General features: G+C 38.5%; 1 protein-coding gene across 1 annotated transcript in view; it reads left to right on the forward strand.

The window, feature by feature from the left end:
• The window catches only part of LOC140240779 (uncharacterized), a 96,673-nt gene extending 79,756 nt beyond the window's left edge, over positions 1–16,917 (forward strand). The window contains exons 21-22 of the mRNA XM_072320551.1: positions 11,335–12,175; positions 15,907–16,917. Coding sequence (XP_072176652.1) covers positions 11,335–12,175; positions 15,907–15,926 — 861 coding nt within the window. The 3' untranslated portion in view covers positions 15,927–16,917. The remainder of the gene's footprint in view (positions 1–11,334; positions 12,176–15,906) is intronic.
• The last annotated feature ends 6,869 nt before the right edge of the window (positions 16,918–23,786 follow it).

Here is a 23,786-nt window from a genome sequence, read left to right on the forward strand (position 1 = left end):
CGTATCTCACCTTGAAGGTTAGTCTCTCGCACTGGATGTTGTGATGAATTCCAGGGGGAATAGTACCTCTCCAACAGACGACGTGGTTACTGTCCTTTGTAATCTTCTCATCTCACTCTATATAACACACCATAGCAAGATACATGTGTGCCGTCTCACTACTACATACAGCAGCATTGAATGTTTGAAGTCAGTACCATCTCACAGTGGTCACTCTCTACAGATGACTAACATCACGAGTGATATCATTAATATAGTAGAAATAGTTACACTTAAGAAAAACAGAAACAAAACACATTCACACAAGGGATAGCACTTCATGGGGTTAGTGTGGAGCAGTAGTCCATAGTCAACGGCAACATGGTAGGTCATGTTCAAGGTCTATGCATAAATCTCTTAATCTAGTCAGGAACTTGTTAGCTTGTCATGCCCATTGAGGTGTCCCTGTCCAGATGAATATTGTAGCATTGATCTTGCTACAGAGTACACAGCTGTTCCTTCTTTCCATTTTGTTGTAAATGTGGTGCACAGGAGAAATTTGTTATCAACCCACCCCCATCCACCCCAGACAAAAATTAATATATAGATAAATAAAAGTAAAATTAATTGAATTTTTTAAAAAAACAAAACTTTAGATTCTTTGTTGATTATAGGTATGAGCCACCCTAACATTGCACTCTTTGATATTCAGAGTTTATACCTTTTAATTATAAACCTATTATCCTTATTACATTAACACTAACAGGCAGCATATCATGCTACTGATTTTTTTTTTCCCTTTTTCATTGGAGCATTCAAGTATGGCTTTTTACAGTAAGAATCATGGATGCCCTTTGAATGGCATACAGACAAGAGGATTTGGTTTTATTTTTATCCTCAGATCTACAAAATAAAGTCTCCCTGTTTTGACTTTTTGGTTTAACTGAAAAGCAATTTCTTGTGTAAATTGACTTCAGCTAAGAGAGGAACAAGAAAAAGAGTAATAAGAACAATTTGCAAAAAGTTTTATAACTGTCTTTATGTATCAAGTGTAAATGAAAAAATTTACATGTAGATACTAAGAATTTTAGTTTTACACATTTTTACAAGACAGTAAATTTAGTCATGATTACAAATGCAAATTGAATGAGGTGATTATACCATCAAAGTCGTGTATTGACCTGCAAACAAGCTTTAGCAAGTTTCTTTTTCTTATATATATATATATATATATATATATATAAAAGTAACTAGTTTTTAGTCTATCACATCACATGATTGTAGGGTTGTTTTAACTCTGCGACAATTCTTTAAATGGGAGGAATATGGAGGTTACTAAATTTTCCATCAAAAACTTGGATTTTTTTATCATGTTTTCATGTACAGACATGTGATGACATCACTACTTGATTTTCATGTGTGATAGTGTCAGATATCATATTTTTTTTTGTGTGTGTAATTCTGATTAAAACTTCCTTGTGTTAGTCGTGATTGAAATGAAAATTCTTCCATAACTCAATTCATCAAAGTCAGTTGGAACATAGGGATAAGATTCCCTTTTATCAGAAAGGCGACATGTCTTCAGATGACTAGTTAGATCCATAGAATTTTTGGTGATATTGCACTTTAATAACCAATACATGTAATGATTGTTAGCTTCTTCAACAGAAATATTACTCACAACTTTCTTGAACATACAGTATCTCATATTCATGTTATCACACCAATGTCATATTTACACATTAGTATTAAAAGAGTATATCAAATTTTCTGAGGATAAGTCTTATTTAAAGAGGAAATTCATCCCAAAATAAACTCCAAGTGAAAGAGAAGAAAAATCCCTACAGAACATTTAAAGAATGACAAAAATCTGATGAAAAATAAGGAGGATATGACACCTTGAAATTTCACATTTTTTCAGAAAACATTTCTTGACCAGTTTGTATTAATATTCAAATGAGCAAATTGATACTGTCATGCCCTCACAACTTTTCATATATATGAAATTGAGGAAATTTTGCGTTTTAGCTAATATAGGCAAAAGCATATTCCCTTGCCAAAATATATCAGAGGTAACATGTATTCTTGGGGAGTTTTAAGGCAAGTTTTATATTTATACAGTTGAAATATGAGATTTTTGTCATTTCTGTTTGTGAAATGAATGAGAAATCATGAGAGCATGATATCGTCAACTTGCCGATTTGAATATTCATAAAGACTGAGCAAGAAGTGTTTTCAACAAAAAAAATGTAACATTTCAGAAGGTCATAATTCCCTCATTTTGTATCCAATATTGATCATTTTTGCACCGTTCTGCGAGGAATTTTTTTTTTTGCCTTATGAAACTGATAACATTTTTGAGTGGATTTCTTCTTTAAGCAAGACATAGATACATCCCTTACTTAAATTCTTTCTGTTGCTCTATATTTCCCACTGTCTCTATCTCTGTCTCTCTTTCCCCATCTTCTTGTTGATATATTGATAAATCGATCTGTATATTCATCTGTTTGTTCATCTATCAATGTCTGTGTGTTGATAAGATGCGTCATGACAAATTAATGTGCTCAGACTCTTTTTTTTTTTCTGTGTGTGTGTTTGTGTGGCACTTTGGTACTCCTGATTTTGGTTTGGGTTGATTTAATTCTTTTGAGTTTGTATGCAGTATTTGAACTGACTTTGTATTGATGTATATTTGTGATGATATTTATACAACTCAAGAGGCTTGATGACGTATTTGATGTAGTTTGATATCTTTTTGTTCTGCATGGCATCATGGTATGCTTGGCTTTGGAGATGTATGTGCAGACATTGTGAGGGAAAGGGGTGGGGAAGGAAGCAGGTTTTTGGTTTTGGATATGTAGCGATATCAACCTGCCCAACCTGGCAGGTGGTGCATGGATCAATGTTACCAGTGCAGATGCATGTGTTCTGTACCCCTCATCCCCCCTCTCTCCCAGCCTCCCCCCCCCCCCCCACACTCCACCATTAACATTCTGAATGCAGAACTATGTTTTCCCTGTCATGCCTTGCACCCCGCAACGTGTATGATCTCATGTGGTTTTCATTTCATGCCACCTCTCTGGTATTAAATGTGATTCCACCTTCTTTGAACAGGTGTCAGTTTTATTTGCAATTTAATCAAGGTATGATTTGTAATCAGCCAAGTCTCAATCTCATTGTCTCAGTGATTATTAATAATGATAAGACATCATTATATAATGTATACACAAATCCAAGATGTTTCCTCTGCACAAAAGTCATATTTCAATTGACAGAAATATTCTTAGATGGCATGTCAGCATGCATTTTAATACTAGATATTTCTAAATTCTTGAGGCATTCTTTTGTCACTTTGAATAATTCTCAATCCACTACAGTGGACTCCCACTATAATGAAGTCTTCAGGACAGGCAGTTTTCTTTCGTTATATCGAAGTTTCGTCATAACCGATCAAATAAACAATAGAAATAGATAGAGCAGATAACGTTGGAGCCTAAATTTTTACTTAATTCTAACAGGAATTTCGTTATAACCATGTTCGTTAAAACAGGAGTGCACTGTATAAGGCTTTATCAAGTGGGAAAAAAAAAAAGAAATGCTGACGCTCACCCCCCCCCCCCCCCCCCCATCCATGGATGCTAGGTTATTCTGCAGGGACATATTTATAGGATATAATCTATGATATTATTATATAATATATTATAATCTCAGGCTTTCCTCAAAATGTTTTGATTTTTAGTGGTTTGGGTTTTTTTTTTCTTAGTTAATAATAGTTAGGAATGTAGACAGATTAGCAGTAGAGACTCCAGTCCCAAGCTTCTATTAAACAGGAGACACTTCCACCTGAACCATTTAGCAAACTAGAGACTCTGATCATTTGCACAATATTAGGTGCACATCACAAGTATGAAACACAATGTCAGTTGCAGCCTAGTGTGGTTTCCAGACCCTTTTTCCAACTGTAGTCCCTTCTACAAAATGCACCCTCCGTGACAATGAAGTCACTGCCCACAATGAAGGGGAATGCTAGTGTGTGCAGGACAATCTGCTCAACCTGCAACTGCTTTCATCAAAAGAGGGCGTCGATAGTCGTGGAAACAAAATAGTGAAGGCGTAATGGTGTAGAAGCAAAATAGCATGTACAGGCAGATGGTCTGGAAACCAGACTACTTGCAGCTAGGGTCTTGGAAGCTGGCTCCTGGTGCTGTCTCAGCCTTGATTTTTAACATACATTGTATAATGCAAGACTTTATTTTAGTAGGAGGGAGTATCATTCTGTTCAAGAGACTTTTTAATGTCTTAAAGGACAAGTTCACCTTCATTAACATAAGGATTGAGAGAATGTAGCAATATCAGTAGAACACATCAGTGAAAGTTTGAGGAAAATCCGACAATCCGTTCAAAAGTTATGAATTTTTGAAGTTTTTGTGCAGTCACCGCTGGATGAAAAGACTACTGCAGTGTATGATGTCACATGCGTACAACTAAAGGAAAATATAAAGAGAATTTCACAAAATTTCATCTTTTGAAAAAAGTACACATTCCCTTGACTCGTTACTGACATATGTTATGGGTAATATTATTCCCATTGCCTTTAGAAAGAGGCAATTCAAGTGCTCTTTTATTATACGAAAAAAGTGAAAATATGTTGAATTTTCTTTACATTTTCTTTATACTGTTGTACTCATATGACATCACGAGCCTTAGTAGTCTCCTCATCCAGCGGATCCAACACAAAAATTTAAAAAATTCATATCTTTTGCATCGATTGTCCAATTTTCTTCAAACTTTCACTGATGTGTTCTACTAATATTGCTGCATTCTCTCAAACCTTATGTTTATGAAGGTGAACTTGTCCTTTGTAAGTGAGAGACACACAGCTAGAGCAGGAGAATTTTCAACTCAAAGGAGAGAGCAAAAGATCTTGCAAAAATGACCTCAAAGCCAAAGATCTCCTACTAAAAGTTGAAGATTGCATAGCAGGAAAAAAAAATGTAGCAGCTTAATTTTTACTTATTACTGTATTGCTGTATGACCATGAACCAGGGTTGTTCAAGATTACCCCCAAGGAACATTTTTGTAAGAAATCGCAATTAGACCCATTTCACTTTTCTCTGATTTCTCTGAGTTTTCCCTGATGTAAAACTAATTCCCTTTTGTTTTTGCAGTGGGTGTATTTTACACCACTCTAGAAAGAATGTAATGAATGCTCATGTATAATCAGTCATGTTAGTCTTCAATCAGCACATTGTCATGCTAATGGTAATGACAATACTTTTATTTTCTGACTGGCCCGTATGGGATGAAATTCCCTCTGCCTACTCCTCCCAGTAGCAGGGGCGGATCCAGGAATTCCGTAAAGAGGGGGCGCCTTTACAGAATTAAAGGGGGCGCATGCACCCCTCCCCCCCCCCCCATTTTTTTTTTCTTTTGTTTTAAGAAAATATGAAGCTGGAAGTGTGTCCGGTGCACTCCCCCCTGCATCCACCACTGCAGTAGAATTGTTGAAGGTTGTGTCAGGGTGTCAGCAGTTCATGCTTAGGCTTAGAATTGAGGGTGAAGAAAAAAATTAATGAAATGGAAAAAAAAAATATGCATACACACACAGCAAGAATATGTCTTTTAGCTGAATGAAAAAATAAAAATAGAAATAGGTCTTTTCTGACATTCTTCCTCGACCCAAACACATCCCCAAAATGACAGTTTTGTGGTTTTACTGGTGTTATTTCTTTATGATTTTTTATCATTCATTGCTATTTTATGATGAGAATGAAAACTCCTTTTTTTATGCCTCCGCCACGAAGTGTTGCCGGAGGCATTATGTTTTCAGGTTGTCCGTCCGTCCGGCCGTAATCAATTTTGTGGACAGCGTATATACAAAACTGTTAGCGGTATCTTAATGAAACTTGGCATGTGTAAGTATGAGTGGGCGAAGTTGTGCCTATCAACTTTTGAGCACACATGCTCAAGGTCAAAGGTCAAAAGGTCAAGGTCAAATGCTCAAAATTTCACTATTTCCCCTCTATCTATGCAATGCCTGGAGGTATTTTCTTGAAACTTGGTGTATACATGAACTACCAAATAAAGATTCCCCAGAGAATAAGGTCAAAGGTCAAGGGTCAAAGGTCAATTGAAAATGTTAAAATTTCACTTTTTTCTCCATATCACACAAATATTTCAAGGTATCTTCATGGAACTTAGTATCATATGCATGTATTGACTGACAGTGATCATGTAGGGAATTTAGGGGTCATGGGTCAAAGGTCATGGGTTAAAGGTCAAGGTCAACTCATCAAAATGTCATTATTTCTCTCATATCTATGCAATGCCAGCAGGATTTTTTTGTTGAAACTTAGTGTATGCATGTATTACTCAATACAGATTCTCTTGGAAGTTTCTTGCCCAAAGGTCAAAAGGTCAAAGGTCAAGTGAAAGTGCTAAATTTCACTTCTTCTTTAAACTTATAAAAGGGTCAAAAGTTGGGTACAAATCCTCAAATCCCCAAATACCTGCACTCTTAGGGTGGGATTTCACGGAGCACGCGAACGATTTGCGAAGAACGCGAATAGCAAAATCCAGCATTCGTATTTTAGTCTGCAAAAGATCGCCAAACGAACGTGAGGGTTCGGAAGCGTCGTCAATTGTTCGCGAATGTCGTTTTTACTTCGGCGAGAATTTAAAAAAAGTTTGAAATTTTTTGCGAACCTTTTCCGCACACTTGGTCGTGATTTGCTCGTGAATTGTTCTCGAAAGTGTCTTTAAAGGCTCGTCATATGCGCAAGACCTTCGCAAGACACGCGTGATGTTCTCAAAATGTTCATGAAACCCCAAACAGACTCCGAAACTTTGGAGAATGTCTCGCGTGTGTTACGCGAAATCTGCAAAGTTTTTCCAGTCATTTTACGACGTAATCGCAAACTGTTCGCGTACCTTTTGAGATATTCTTGCGAACGTTTAGCGCACGTTTGGGGGATATATGACCTATACGTTTTCTACAAATAAAAATCGTAACATACATCTAAACATCAAACAATTATTAACAACTATAGTAACAAAAGAAATTAAAGACTAGCAAGGAGAAATAAATGTTTGATATACAAAAAAAAATCATAGAATACACTTAAAATTAATCTAAAGTATGTAAAATTTCATTTGAACTATAGAGATTATGTGTTGGAGGAACTGCAAAAAAAAAAAAGATCAAAGGCTTTACTAGTGGAGATATGTCCTAGGGAAAAAAAAATGTAGGCAAGCACACGATAGAGAAATGAGAGAAAAAGAAAGGAGAAATAGAGGAAAGAAAAAAATTCAACTCAAGACAGCTTCCACCTCTCCTTGGGTACATTTTCTCCCATGATTATTGAAAATTGTTTGTTGTTCGCATTTCCGTCGCGTGTTCTTCGTGTTCGTAACATGCTGTACTTTAGCAATGATACACACAACATTCGCACATACATCGTGGAAACTTCGCACAAATTGCACAAGAATAGTTTTCGGCTTCATTGTCGGAAAACATTCGGAGAAAAACTTTTCCGAATGTTGGATTTTGTCTTTCGCGTCCTTCGCAAATCGTTCGCGTGCTCCGTGAAATCCCACCCTTAGACAGTGTAGCCATTCATCCAAATAAACCTAGTTCAAGGAAAGTGAACACTCAATGCATTTGTGACAATGACTGTCATTTTAATATTTTGCCAGTTACGTGAAACTGTCATCACACATTGTCAAGACATTGTGCTATAGACCTATTTGGAGAACCATGCATTATGGCGGAGGCATACCAGTCGCCATAGCGTCATTTCTATTTTCTTATATATAAATCCTATTTAAATCAAGCACCATTTTTATAGCAAAATGATAAGCCTTTCATTTACAAACTGTATAACTGGCTCTTATAAATTACAACACATTGTAGAAGATTTTCTCAATTTGGCCAAGTTTTTGTATTTTTTTTTTGACTGTGTGTTATTTTGTGCACATTTGATGAATTTAATGAGTTTCATCTAATGTCTCTCCAATTAAGGATTAACAGTCAAATCTAGTATTACCAGTTTATCGAAGAAAAAATAAAGTTCATGCAGAAAGATTATACCAAGATTAATGCTATCATTTGATAAATTCCACATCCATTGGAAAGGTTAATTTAAGAGGGCCATTTTGAGTGTGTTTTGATTTGTGTTTACAATGCGTTGCACCTCCTAGGCACTCATTCAGTTATGCAGAAAATCATCCCCTAAAGCTTTTCTGACTGGATGTTTAAATAGCTATCACATTTAAGGCTTTTAAATAGTCCCTGTGGTAGCCATGTGGTACAGTTCCTGGAAAGCTGTAAAACCACAAAGGATTTAAACCTCCCTTAAAATGGAAATACTCCCTGTTCAGATACAAAACATTTATACTGAAACTTGATATAGATTTTTATCGTATAGCCTTTAGACCATTCAGACTCAATATCTTGGCCAATTTAGCAAAAATATTGTATAGCCGTGCAGTTTTCATCTGCGCATGTTGTTATGGTTGCTGTTAGCCCCTGCCTGACCCCCATCCACAGAGTGTGTGGAATTTGACTTTCAACGAGCGAGTCGAGTGCTGGTAATGGTCACCTTCTGTGAGTGCTCACATTAAGCCCTGACCAGTCATACCGTTCATACAGTCACCATACTTTCAGATGCATACGGATAAGGTGATTCGTTATCGAGTTCTACGCCCCGGTAGTTTGAAACGATGCTCTGACCTTTGTTTCATTATTCAGTATTTTGGTGTATGATATTTTGTAACCTGGTCAGCATTCAGACACATAAATTCATCATATAACTTTAATGCATTGGTATTGTTTTTCACCATTTTAGTACAATTTTGTGTGTGTGTGTGTGTGTCTCAACGACCTGATAGAGAGTCATGGTACAATAGGTGCAGAATTTTGTGGTTGCATGAAAGAAGCCACCCAGGCCTGTGGGATATTTGTAATAAAATTAGGATTTTAAAAAAAAAAAAATCCCCAATGAAAGAAATCCAGACTGCTCTTCTAGGGGCTTGGCAAAGTTTGCCGAGGGGAATTATTTGAGGCAAAATCAATCTCTTCCCCTCACCTGCTATGTGGTAGGAGAAACTTAACTCACCGTGGGGAAGAAAGGAAAGATGCGAGCTCTCTCTCTCTCTCTGGTGTCATCATGGAAATTTCCCAACTCCTCTGGCTTTGGTAATCTCTGGTGGGTGTTTTAACACCTCGTGAAGTTCAGTCTGAGCTCTCGTTTGTGACTGGCAAGCAAATATTGATGAATCAGGGCAATAGATCTGACCATCAAGTCCATTATGTGAGGATTTTTTTTTTTTTTTTTTTTTTTTATCACAGACACTCTCGGGTATCAAAATGGTGTGATGCTTAAGGCTTGCTTGTTGTGCTTATTTTTCTGAAGAACTTTTGCACAGGCATACCTTGTATTAAACTCTTCATGAGGGTATAGTTATACAACAGTAAAATTTGCTCCGGATTAGTGTTCCTTCCCCCACCCCGTCCCCTGTGAACGTTCGGAGAAGTAATGGTTTTCTTATCATATTAATGGTGTGTGTTTTTAACCGATCATAGGGGATCAACCTAACTAATTTCAATATGTAAGCTTTCTCCGATAGTGGATTGCAATTACTTTGAGAGTTTATAGTGTGTTTGTTTGCCGTTTCTTCTCTTTTTTCATATTTTTTTTCTTGGAGTGTGGTGAGCAGGTGTGTCTATAGGAGATCTGATGCAAAGCAATTGATGAATTTAGAGATTTGCATTTAGATAACATGTATTTGATAACTAATAATCTTGAAAAGGAGGGTCCTTTGAGGATTGATGTGATGTAAGGAGATGCCTCTTTTATTGTGACTGAGTGCTTGTCCATGGAAAAAGCCCTCTTTTTCTTGAAGTTATCTCATTTTTTTATAGTTAATATAGAATGAATCACAAATGCAATAAAGCTTGTCCCGGATATTGCTTGCCACTGAACCAGACTGTATTATGAGATGGCTGTAGAAGTGCCCAACATTATGATGGTCAATTAAGTAATATACGTATTCACCTACCTGCCTTGTTTTACCAACATTGATTTATGTTGTTATTGTTGTTACTGCTGCTGCTGCTGCTGTTGTTTTTTCCCCTGTGAAAGATGGCATTGTCAGTTTTTGTTTCATGATTGAAGCTTGCTGGTTTGTTCAGTACCATGGTTTTAGTGCTTGCATGCATCTGAGTGGGATAATGTGACTGTCAATTGTTTTGAATCTTGTTTTGTTTCAATGTAAAACTACAATGATATGCTGGCATGTATGGAACAGAGTGTTCACTGGAATGCAATATCCTGACATATACAAATGATGTGATATGACTTATACTTTCTTTTCAGCCAGTGACAGCTGTATTTTGTTGCTGACACTGTCTATGGAATTGGTCATTAACATATATATATATTACAACTGATGATTTGAGAGTTATGTGCAATATTGTCAAATGAATAGACTTGACAGGTGCAGATAACATATGTTTTAACAAATTGTGCTATAAAAGCAGAAACCAGACGTATTGAATTTATTTGTTTCAATAGTTGAATAAGAATTCAACTTCAAGCTGTAGATTAATGAGATTTGAGAAGATATTTGTGGAATTTTTTCTTTTCCTAATGCTGATTATATTTCATGTTGAATATGAAATTGTATAGTAGTGGAAGATATAAATATGCAGCATAGATATAATCGGAGGCTAGCCAACTTCCATCAATACCTAAAAAAAAGTAGCACCCTATTGACTTTTACATACAGCTCTCCTACTCTCCCTTCCCCTCCTACATTGTATGTATCCCCCACCCCCGACACCCCTGGGATGAAAATACCAGCACACTTGCTTTATGTGGGGTATCCAGGCAATAAACCCTGGTGCTGTTACCATTTTGAGTCCTACCAACATAGCAACAACCAACCCCTCTTCTTCCCACCTCACCCCCTCCCCCTCCTCCGGAAGAAAAATAGATGAAAAATATTCCATGTAAATGTCAACTGCCCCCTCTAGGGTGATTTGCTCCCACAATAGAAAGTTGCAACAGCAAATCCCTAAACAATTACCGGCTCTAATGGTTGAAGGTGGTTAGCGGTCCAAGAGCCAACTCCTCGGGGCAACTCTGTAAATTGTTTGTCTGATGGGTACTTACGTAAATGGAACAGGAGCATGCTTGCCTGGGACCTATGTCTGTGCATTTCTGTTTCTCCCTGATGTATGACTTACAGAGCATTGTGTGCATGCAGTGAGCTTGTCTTTACTCCTCTCTTTGAGTGAGTTGTCATGTTTGACATGATGCTTGATAATGTGATATCATCCTGTCTGCCTTCCAGGGGTCCAGTGGTGGTCCGTCGACTCCTCAGCCCCTCCCCCGAAAAAAGAAGGAGAAGAGGCGGCAGGACGGAAGCGGTGACAACATCAGCCTTGGTAGCAACAATAGCAGCTCTAGTAGTCTCAATACGCAGTCCGTAAACAGCTCTGAGGGCCAGGGGGCCTCCCGACTACCCCCACCTCCCAAGACTCGACCTAAGGTTGCCCCGCCTCCACCTCCACCACCCACGTACCTCCACCATCAGTCCTCCAACAATTCCAACGACGTCAATCTCATAGATATCTCGCCGGACAGTGCCGCGAACGATGGGGAGGTAGGACAGTTTGAGGACAACTTTACCACGTTTGACGCTGGCAGTAGTGCCGCGGCAGACGGCAAACCGAACTCTGCAGCGCCGAAGAAACAGACGGGGCAGAAATTGCTGGAAGAATATGGACTGCACTTTGACTCGTTGACGATATCAAGACCCCCGTCACTACGCAGCGACCCTCCAGGGCAGGCGGCTAGAGCTTCGCAAGTGTTCACATCGGCCAGGCAGGAGCCAGTGACAAGGTCCGACAGCGCTGCATTCCAGGACCTTATGGCACCACCCCTTGTGACAGTTACCACGACAGCAAGCCCATGGGCCCCGCCCGGGCCGGCGGTGGCTTCTTCCAACCCTTTCTCGCCTCAACCAGCAGTGCCTCAGCCCCCTGTCCTCCCATTCCAGGCCCCATTATCGCCGGCAAAGGTCCCTGCTACCGGTCAGCAGCCATCAAATGACCCATTCGCTGACCTGGTGAACATGCAAAGAACCACCTTAAGCCCAGTAAGAAAAGATGCAGCTGGAGCATCGTGTCAAGGTGAGTTTGCCAGTTGTGACTTTGATGTTTATGTCTACCAGTGCTTCTATGTGTTGTTGCTTTGACAAATGCTATAGCATCAGGGTGTAAGTATTCTGCATTCTTGGCTCTAATGAAGTTTAAACATCCTATGAGTGCATGCACAATAGATTTTAATATTCTTACAGTTTTCCTTTTCTTTGAGAGGTTATATTGATTTAGATGTTTTTAATTGTGACATGTTTTCATAACTGCTATTTCAGAACATTGTAACCACTTGTGTGACACCATCTGGGGGGCATTTTATGAAGCATTTTGGTTGGATATTTTTCTGACAAACTGTTACTGAAATTCTTGCATCTGATTGGCTGAGAGCAAATTTGTCCAACAACTTTGTAAGACAAAATGCTTCATGAAATGCCCCCCCCCCCCCCCAGATTGGTGCAGTTGTTGATGGAGAATCTCACTTATACAGCAAATATCTCTAGAAGATATGATTGACAGGATTAACTTTGAGGCTTGAACACAACAGTTTTTGTTATCCAGGGTTTTGGGGTTCCCAGCTGCAGTTGAAATGGAAAGAGTGTCAGCATGAGGTAAAGTGTTTAGAAAAGTCAATTGTAACCCCTGACATTATCATTTACGGTTTTAGGCTTGACAGCCAACATTGAGAGTTGTACATCCTAGACATTTAAAGGGGGGGGGGGGAAGGACAACAGAGAAAGAGAAAGGAGATGAACATGCAATCCTCTTCTAAAGGTTAATCATTGTGTGTGTTTGTGTAAGCTGTCGGCAGAATAATCCAGGGTCATGAAATCAGAGCTTGTCTGACTGAATACTGTATGTCACTGCCTGTCCCAGTATGTTAATCCGGCCATCAGTATTCATAGGGGACGAGGATTAGTTCACCCTGCATCCCGCTTGCAGCTCACTTGTAGCTCTTTCGTTCTCTCGTATCAACAGCGCCTCCGGTAATGCGCCAATCCCCTTTCCTCGACTGTGGGTGTGAATAAACGTTCATGCAGCTGGCCTCCACTGTTTAGCAAGCAATGCCGAGGGTCACGAGGTAGAAGGGGTGGTGGTGGGGGGAGGGGGAGGGGAGGAGTACTTTGTGGACAAAGTCAGAGCTTGTTAAATGCAAAATATGCTGCTGTTGCTTTGTGTTGACATGTTGTTTTCTTGTTGTCAACTTGTGATTACTTTAATTGTGTGTCTTGATTTCTTGAATAATTGTAAAGACATATTTCTTGAATAATTGTAAAGCGTGGTAGATATTTGAGTGGTTTAATCCTAAACATTAGCTTTCAAATAATACCATCATCTAAATACACCAAGCTGTTGAGCCAGTGGTTTTAAGTTTCAGGCTTATTTCACATCTTTTGAAATAAATACAACATATACAGAAATACAACATCTAAACAACATATCATATTTCACATTAAAAACATAACTATGATACAATTTTAGATATTGCACAAATTTGATTTAAAAAAAGTCTCAATTGAATTAGAAATAAACTGCTTTACATCAGGGCTACTGGAAAAAAAAAATACTCTTTTCACACACACAGTGAATACATAGATAAAAAGAAAAAAAAAGATTTCAGTTGCCTATGAAAAGCTTAACCAAAAAATAAAATTAATGATAAATTGTTGTTAGTCATAGAAGCATGGTTCTGTAAGTTGATCCGTGATAATGGGACAGCATCGTGTAACAACTGGCAGTCAGCATATGTATGCTTATTTAACATAAGTCATATGCCATACATACATTTGTTGTATTACCCTCCGTAAGTGTGATTGCATGCTTGATCTGTGTTATCATAAACACCAAGTAACAATGCAGGAACCAGCATTGGATTTGAATGCGTCGCTGCCCGTTGCTTTAGCTGAGTTGGTAGTGCTACTGCCCGGTATGCAGTCGGTGACAGGTTCAAATCCCATGCCAGTTCCTTCTTTTTTTCACCTGGCTTTTGTAAATTGCACAGATTCAGTATGTGAACTTTTAACCCGTTCCGTACAGGAACCTGGTAACCTGTGTATCAAATTTATGGGGCTTTCAGAATTTAGTAGTGAACGAGTTAAAGGAGGGTTACAATGAAAAGACACATCTCTCTTACTCAACCCTCTCTGCTAACAAAGTTGAGTGTTACTTGTGAATGTGTAATAGTTTGTATGATAGATCCTTTATTAAACTCTGACAGTGGCAGCCTTTTTTTTTTAACTAGCGTTAGAAAAGTGTAAACAAGAGGCAGACAGAGGCAATTAGACTTCCTTTACAGGTGTTTGTATGTGGTTGTTGTGGAGGCTGCATAAATTCAAACTTCTACTGACATTTTTGAAGGCTTGGTAATGGGCAGGTTTTAGTATTCTAACAGGGGGAGATCTATGCATTTTGTTAAATGCCATATGACGAGAATCCTTCTTAGGTCAAGCTTTCGGGGAGGCTTGCAGCATTTGGATTGATTTCATCGGTGGTTGAATATCCACCGGGTATTACAGTAATCTGCAAATAAAAATTTATTTTCGTGATTTGCAACCTTTTACATTCTCGCAGCTGTAGCTGTGATAGTGACACGATGCTTACGTAGACAGCTAATTGCCGCACTGCCCTTTCTGTTGAAGCTGAGCAGTGATTAATTGTCTCGAAAGGCAGGTCAGCAACAAGCATCAGACTTAACGATCAAGCCATTAATTGTATCCTTCTTTTAATGCAGGCAGTTAAAGTTAGCTTTGTCCTGTTTCAGTGACCCAGTCGACTTTAAGTACAGATAATGCTTTTGTGTGCCACGAGTTGCACTCGGCTCGATAACAAAGCTGAATTCCTTGAAACTTTGAATAATTATTAAAAAAAGAAAATAATGTAGTCTTTTATCTAGATGTTTATCTATAATATCATAAAAAAAGCCTCATCCGTCATCTGATCGAAAGCTTAGCTATTTAAAGCTAAGTTAAGATGAGGAAAAGGAGAATATAACCATTCAAAACAACTTTTGATGCAAATCAGTTTACAGTGCCGTGTGATGTGGTATGATTTGTGAAATGTCTTGTTTTAAACGGTCTTAGACAGTTCATGACATGAAAGTTTTTCACCCTAACCTGCTGTGAAAAAATACAGGAGAGACATATCCTGCATTTGTGATAAACATGGCTGTTTATCAGTTGCATCACAAACTTGTATAGACTCCACCTTGCAAAAGCCATACTTTTTTTGGACATTTCTTTTCTGTATAGTTTTGTAGGGCTGGATATTTTGTTTTCAATTCCCCCTCCCGAATGATTACAGTCCTTTGAGAGGGTGAAAGGGATAGACCAATTAGGATGCACCAAAATGAAATGAATTCAAGTCTGTGTTACAAGTGTTTCTTTTTTTTTTTCAGAATTTCTTTTCTCTCTGTCTATGCACATGTCCATCAATTGATGTCTCTGTCTATCCATCTGTCTTCTTACTACATGCCATATATCTAGTGAGTCAAATTGTACACAAATCAGGACTTCCCAACAAGTTCGCAAGAGGTTAAATTCATGATCATGGAGTATCGTTTTAGTACACACCTTATTCATGTACTGTGTGATGTCCGCCCGTACATGTACTGTCCGCCCGTACATGTATGCAGCACTTCATATTCTTGTCGGGATCAGAGTCTCTATTTTTGCATGTTGTTGAACGTGACTCATGAAATTGAAACAAAAAAAAAGCCATCGGAATATATGGCAATCTATACAATATCTATTTATTTCATTTTGCTGCAGGCCCAACAGCATCTCATTGAAAGCAGAAAGGCTGATGGCTTTAATAGAAACTGCGGTTTGTGGCTGCTGCGTTTGGATTCCTGTTTGCCATTTTGTGAACTTGTCGAGAACTGTCTCCCCCTAACGCTCCTTCCGCGTCAGTCGAAAGGTCGAGAGGCTTTGAATGGATGATCTTACGAGAACAAGCTCGCGAAAGCTTCTTCCACATCACTCCGTACGCTCTGAGTAGATGACGCTCACCACTTTGACATGTGACTTGCGGCGACACCACTAGCTACATCACGATCACCTCTGCACAAATAATCAATCATCCAGTGATATTTATGAGGGCAGTCCTGTCGTTCGCCCTCTCAGGTCGGAACATATCACGGGTCTCCTGTTCCCTGTCTGGCAGCCGTTGTATACATGCTTCAGAGAGAATCCTTCACAGGGAATGCAAGCAAGGACTACGTACATCTTCTCGCATCTATTCCAGGTTGTCCTTACGATGGAACAGATGACAGCAATAGGAGTGCCCTTTCACGGGCATGTGAGACCTAGTAACAAATACTGTATCAAAATGCTTCCCACCAAAAAGACTTCTCTACTTAAGGATCAAGGGACTGAATCACGCAAGATTGGATCACTATGTGCACCGAAAATTGATATATTCTTACAATATTCACCCGGCCAACAGAAGTTGAGTTAGCCACAAGGTTTATTGGAAGGAATTCGACCACGCAACTAATAGAGAACTTCTTTTAGTTCTGATGTTATCATGAAATCCTGGATTGTTGGAATGGCAAATGATGTTGGGGACATATGAACCAGCATCCTAGCTCAGCTCCCGTCCTTGTCTGTAGAATTATTGGTTAATGGTACGGGAATTAGTGTGGCCACAAGATTCCCTGTTATTTACCAAAATGTGGGACAGCCTTTGTCAGTCATGGACAGATTTGTGAAAGTCACAAAAAATTTGGAGATCATAGAATGAAAAATTATTATTTCTTGAAATGAGAACAGTCATATGAAATCCATAAAGATTTTTAAAATCAGCTTATTTACTGTTTGTTTCTTGAAATCGGATTGGCATTGCTTAGTTTTTCTAGAAACGGATACCTCTTACCTGTACGGAGGTGTAAAGACTAAACCACAACTCAGAATCATGATATGTAATTGTAATGATAAATGTTACAGTCGATAATGAGCATGTCGAAAATGAATTCAGCTTGATGCTTGTCATAGATGGAAACTATCATACGAGGCACTTGGATACGAAACAACTAATTACCCTTTCCCAATTATGGGTTATTTTTTGGGTTGTGCCTGAGCAAAAGCCATGTCTTTTACCTATTGGTATCTTGTTGCTATAGAGGCTAGTATATATTTATGGAAAGCATTTATAATTACATTCTACTTTTTCAATGCCCCTGTTCAATTCATATCAACTTCAATAACCAAGTGGTGATACTGACATTAGAAGAATGTGTTACTGCAGCTGCTGGCTGGACATCCACAGCTATGAAATAGACCCATAGTGGGCTTTTATGATAATCACATTTCTTATTGGTGTTGGCAACATCATGTATGTCACCTGACATAGTATGCTACAAATTGCCCAGGGTGTACAAGACCCATTCCCAGGTACCCATACATCGGTCTCTGTTGCAATGCACTGAATTATCTTTCACCCTATCATTTGACCACTAGCAAGAAGAGGGTGTCAGGAGAAGATAATACACAGAAATATATTTGTGATGAAATTAAAAAAGATCAGTTGGTCTCGTAGTTGTTGCTCAGTGAGAATAATTATCGTCATATGATAATTATCTATAAGCCAGCGTCTTGGAAGTATATAAATTTGGACACCTAACACAATTCTTCAGAATCCTTAAGTACAGGAAGTTAAAAGACTAATAAACATTAACAATATGATGTATGCAGATGGAGAACAGTTATCATTGTTTTGTTTTTTGGTGTGATTTTTTTTTTCATATAAGCTATTGTATAAAGATAATGGCAAGAAGGCATGGTGTCCAAATGAGTCAATAGCTTGCTCCTCGACAATACAGTTTTTTATAATCAATGCGTATCAGGGAATGCATTTTTTTGCTGTTTTGTTCAAAACCTGCAGTGTAATGCCATTCCATGAAGAGTGCCCACAAAGAATTAAGATACCAGAGTGATGTCAAGGTTCGTCATGTCCTGTGCCTAGCCCCTCAAATATTAACCTCATTGCATTTTGGCATTCCTAAATATTGTCTTTATTTCTTTTCTTCTTTTTTTTTTGTTCACTCGTCTTTAAAGTATATCTGCACATACACACACACAAAAATAATTTTCTGGCATTGTAGTTTATTCTTTTGGCAAGGTCCCTGAGAAAACTTAAGAGTGTGACATTGCTCTCATACACAGAGATATTGAATTAAAAAGACCAGTCACCAAATTCTTAAAATTACAGGTGCCTTGATCTAAAACTAATCATCTAGCAGAATGAATTGCGTTTTGATTGTGTAATTTAATCACTTTGTGCAAAGTGGAATGTTTGGTATCACTTACTGTATACGCTATATATTTCGCGTGGGTTTTATTTTCGCGAATTTCGCGAGTCGGGAGCTATTCGCGAAATCAACAACACACGAAAATATTACCTTCCAAAATGAATCCCTTGCCTTTATGATACGAACATTTCAGTACTAGTATATGTGTCACCATGTCACGGCTTACCGAACAGACCATACTGGCTAAGCTTGTTTACGTACATATAGCACGTCCATGTCTAGCCCAGTCGCTGTAAGTAGCATTCGCACAGCACAGCGTATTAACAGCGTCTGGGGGTGGTCGGGCTAGTCCACGTCTACTTACGAATACTAAAGTATTGAGTACTCGTACCCCTCATACCACTCATCAGAAATCTAGCACGATGGACTTGTAATAACCACTTCAAAAATGTTGAATTTTGACTTACTAGTTCGCAGAGTTTGGTAGATTTTTTTCATGCAGTGTATAACTAGTATCATTCTTATTTGCTAGTAAGTTGAAAATTCCACTTTCTTTGCCACTTCATAGTTTCTCTGGTCCCCCAATCGCGAATTTAACCACTCGCGAAAATGTGTGACAGCAGCAATTCGCGAAAATTTATGTACGTGAAAATTATAGCGTATACAGTATACTGACAGAAAGTATCTGATAAAGATGTTTGCAGACAGAGGGAAGCAAAGGAAACGTACACACACCTAAGGGCAGTGCACAGCAAACTGGCTACTGTCGCCTCATGCATGGTTGCACAGATTTTTTTTTTTTTTAATCATTTTTTTCAGTTGTGGGTGCTTTTTGTGATGAGCAAGAACTCTCTGTAGAGTACTAGGGACATGTTCTTGCAGCTCTCAAATTTAGATTTCAGGTTTCAAATACATCTTAATGCAGGAAGAGACTTAATCATTGTATCTTCTTTACATAATCCCTCATAGGTATAAGAGTCAACACTCACGTGTGTTTCATTATAACCATTGATTTAATTGTGTGATTAAGGAAACGTACACACACCTAAGGGCAGCGCACATCGAACTGGCTACTGTCGCCTCATGCATGGTTGCACGGATTTAAAAAAAAAAAAAAATCATTTTTTTCAGTTGTGGGTGCTTTTTGTGATGAGCAAGAACTCTCTGTAGAGTACTAGGGACATGTTCTTGCAGCTCTCAAATTTAGATTTCAGGTTTCAGATACATCTTAATGCAGGAAGAGACTTAATCATTGTATCTTCTTTACATAATCCCTCATAGGCATAAGAGTCAACACTCACATGTGTTTCATTATAACCATTGATTTAATTGTGTGATTTTCCCCAAAGAGACCATCTTGTGCCCAAGATGCCCCCCCCCCCAAAAAAAAAAAGTGATGATACCCACCACACATAAATTTACTACAATTGTATCTTCAAATGAATTTGCAGGCTTTCACTTGTCGAATGATGATTCTTGTATTCTAAATGTGTTCTTGTGACTTCATCCTTTTATTTTGTGAGAATCTTGGTTTATAAACATCCTGTTGGGATATGGCAATATCTCATTTTATTATCTTACATAAACTCTTTCCCAGGAATTATCTCTGAAAAAAAAAAAGAATCTTAAGTTAAGAGATACTGCTACATCTCAGAAGAAAGACTCAAAACAAATCCATACACCAAAATTCTCATCTTAAAATAATGTGGTCTTTGAAAAAGAGAAGAAAGGGTTTGTCCATCTGTTTCATGCATGGTAAGAAAAAAAGAAGATGAAAGCACTTTTGAGGCTAGACTGTATAACAGATATTTTAGATATGTCATATTTATTGTTGCACACTAGCTAAGCTTTTGCAGATTAGTAAGAAAATCTTTTTCTCAGTTTTTATTGAAAGGCTGTAATAAATATTTTGAAAGAAATACGAATGTCAGTACATCCACAACTCATGCTTATTCTGAGCCAACAAGAAGAAATTATATCCACGAGTGTCACAATTGATTAATCATCGAGTGCTAGTGTTTCAGACCCTTTGTAGCGACATGACAACTTAATCCTATTGCCTATTATCTTATTGATGATTCTGATCATTTTTTTTTTTAATGTCTCCATTCTGTGTGGGTTCACAGACATCTTTTTAAAGGCAGATTTGTCAAATAGATGATAGAGTTATATACTGCTTCAAGGCCCAGGAACCTCTTTTTATTCCTTTTTTTTGTGCATTTATCTGGATTACTAATATTTTTTCTCAGTCTCATTTCAGCAGTGAGTCTTCCACATGCCCAGAAAGGTTTTGGATTTTGTGCTTGCAGCATGGAGATAAACTTTCAATACTAACGTAGATTTAGAAACTAATGTTTTACGTAGAAATATTTAAATTGGCTGACTGGGGTATTTGTTTCCCTTACTTCCCAGGACCTTGACAACATCAGAGCAGAAATTGTACCTTATACAAAGGTGTCCAACAAAGTGGGGCACTTCATGATAAAAATTGTGAATTTCAATACTGCAATAGGCTTATCGAAATATTTATACATCAGATGTACCAAAGGCAGATAGCCTCATCAGCGGTGAATAAGGGAATATGTTTATGCTTTTTGTTTGAAGGTGCTGATGTTGTGCGTTGTTATGGCTTGCGTCCGTCGCATTGTCACCAATTGAGAACTGAGAGGGTCGAAGAAATCTTGTCAGCGATAAATACCCCCTCCCTCCCACCCCCTCCCCCAAAAAAAAGAATGAAAAGAAAAGAAAAGAAAAAAGAAATCATCCGTCTTGTCTGGATTGTGTTTCTAAAATAACTGCAGTATCATTTGCGTTTGATGGCAGCCCAGATAATATTTTCATTTTATCAATATTTATAGCCGGATCAGGAATTTTCATTTGAGCGTGCGTGCATGCGTGAGTGCGTGATTAACGCCCGTAAATCACCTCTTCCATTGCCTTGACGAGTATTTTAGCCATGGCCTGTCTCGTGCGGCCAACTCCTACAACGGCTTTAAACGCCACCGCCGCTGGCACGGACACATTGCTGGAAATGTGAGTGTGTCGCCGGGCAGCGCGCAAGACTTGACGCCCCTCCCCGCTCGTCCGTCCGTCGCTCGTTGCTTGTAGCTAGCTAGACGGGCAATCGATAGCGACCGTGACGGGACTTACTTATCCAAGGGGGAGGGAGATGCGAAGAAAAGAAGGATATGAAAGTCAATGCGATACCTCGTGCCTAGTCAAACCCCGGATCTGTGCATTTTTTACATTTTTTTTTCTGCGAATTGTTAATAGGGTGTTGAAGAGTGTGCTCATTTTGTCTAATCTCCGACCAGCCCTCCGGGCTTCGTTCGCTCCCGTGGAAGTACGTGTGGTGAAACGCGGGGATTTAGTTACCTGCGTTTGCCACTCCAAAACTATTGTGTTTTTACGTGGCTGTGACAAAATAGGTATTTGGTGCCGCATTAACATGTCAATCAATTTTGAATCGCGGTAAACACCACAATTTCCGTTACACTCCTAAAGAAAAGAAAATAAAGTGTCACTGAACGGTGAATTTGTAAAAAATAAGCGATGGACGAACAGCCTCGAAACATTTTAATTCACCTTTTGTGAAGTTCTTTAAGTTAAAGGGACCTTCATTTTTTCCCCCAGATGTATGCCTCAGAAGCTAGAGGTGAAATGCATTGTCCGTGTAACGTGTATGTGTCATTGAGTTTCGGGACGTTTGTCGAACTGTCAAGAATATTGTATTGCTCTTATGACTTGGATAATGACATCTAAAATAATCTGTTACTTAGCACGTGGTGGGATGCTTGTCTGATCGTCCATACCAGATCCCGCTTTTTATCATTTTATTACTTGCCCAGGTGTGTTACATGATGTGTAGATACGATAATGATATTGAGCATAATCCCGCTTTGTCAAAGGTCACTAAACTTTGGTTGTCAAACCTGTTTGTTTGGTTATTGTTATTGTTGTTTTGTGTTTTGGGGTGGGGTGCTTTGTTGTTGTTTTGTTTTGTGTTGTTTTGTTTTTCTACCTGTAACTGTCCAGGGATATTTGAAACATTCTCGTTTGAGTATCACATTCTTCAGTGTATATTTAAAGTGATTATATTTGCGTGGATACGATTGAATTGCTTACGTAATGGGCACATTAATTTATTTTGCTTTCAAGCGCTTCTTATGCACTCTATGCGCAAGATTATGTCCTTCCCAGGATAATACAAGGAGCCCTATCTATGTCATAACGAAGAGTAGTTGGCCATTTCGAGTTCGCCCGTTGTAGGCAGTAGCGTGTTATGAAAAAAAAAAAAAAAAAAAAAAACTTATTAGTTTCATCGCATTAATTGAATAAATGGGATTATGCAACACTCCATAATTAACCTTTGGCTTCCAGTACTAGTATTCTCCATCAGATCCTGTTTGTTTCAACCTTAGTGTTGAAATGGTACAGACGAACCTCAGTAGTGTAGATTGGCATCTCCGTACATGTGTAACTTTAAAAACCCGACCAGCAGTCAAACTTCCGTGTCAACCATCACGTGTTATGTCAAAATTTTCCTCCTTGTGATGAGACATAACACGACCACTCTCTTTTCTCCTTCTCCCCTTCCCCCCTTTCTTTTACGGAAGGTGAAATAAAAGCAATCGAAACTAATCAATTTGTGCGAAGTCGAGGCTTGTAATATGCACTGTTTTCATTGCTCCCTTTTTCAATATTTGGTGAAAGTATTCTGACCCAATGTATAACTATAGCTCTGAAACCCCTATGGAAACCAGCTCTGCTGTTCAGGGTGTTCCGCCCCATGAAGTGGCAATGAATTCAAATCAAATCAAATCAAATCAAACTATAAGGGGGATTAGAATGTGCGTCTGTATGCTAGGATTACATGCACATGTTCCAGCTCCTGAAGCGGTTAAACGCAAAAATATGATCTGATCATGCGCGCAGATTTCCCAGTGACGTCCAAACTGCCTCGATCCATGTCGGGATAACGGCGCCCGCCCACCCAAAAGATTTTCCAATGAAAACTCCGTTAAGATGCCGATGTGTGCTAATTTGGTACGTTGCTGTTTTTGTGTCTGAAATGAATGCGTTTCATCATGAGGCGTACCACGTGGAGTTAATCCAACCAAACTGATCTCGAAATCGTGTTACTTCGTCGATGAAAAAATGAGAATAGACAGAAAACACAAATGAAGAAATATAAATCCATGGACGTGAAACAGTGCGGGTGCTGGCAACCCGACACTTCACTATCTTAGGTAGATATCAAAATACCTGACGGTATGACAGAGTAAGGAACGCTTATTATACTCTACGTTTTAGACACATTTATTGCACTGGTTATACAATAACAGATATTATATGTTGATTGTTACGCAACAAAGCTTATACGATTTGAGGTAATTTGGC

Source organism: Diadema setosum, chromosome 17 (genome assembly GCF_964275005.1).
Source record: "Diadema setosum chromosome 17, eeDiaSeto1, whole genome shotgun sequence".
Classification (NCBI taxonomy): domain Eukaryota; kingdom Metazoa; phylum Echinodermata; class Echinoidea; order Diadematoida; family Diadematidae; genus Diadema; species Diadema setosum.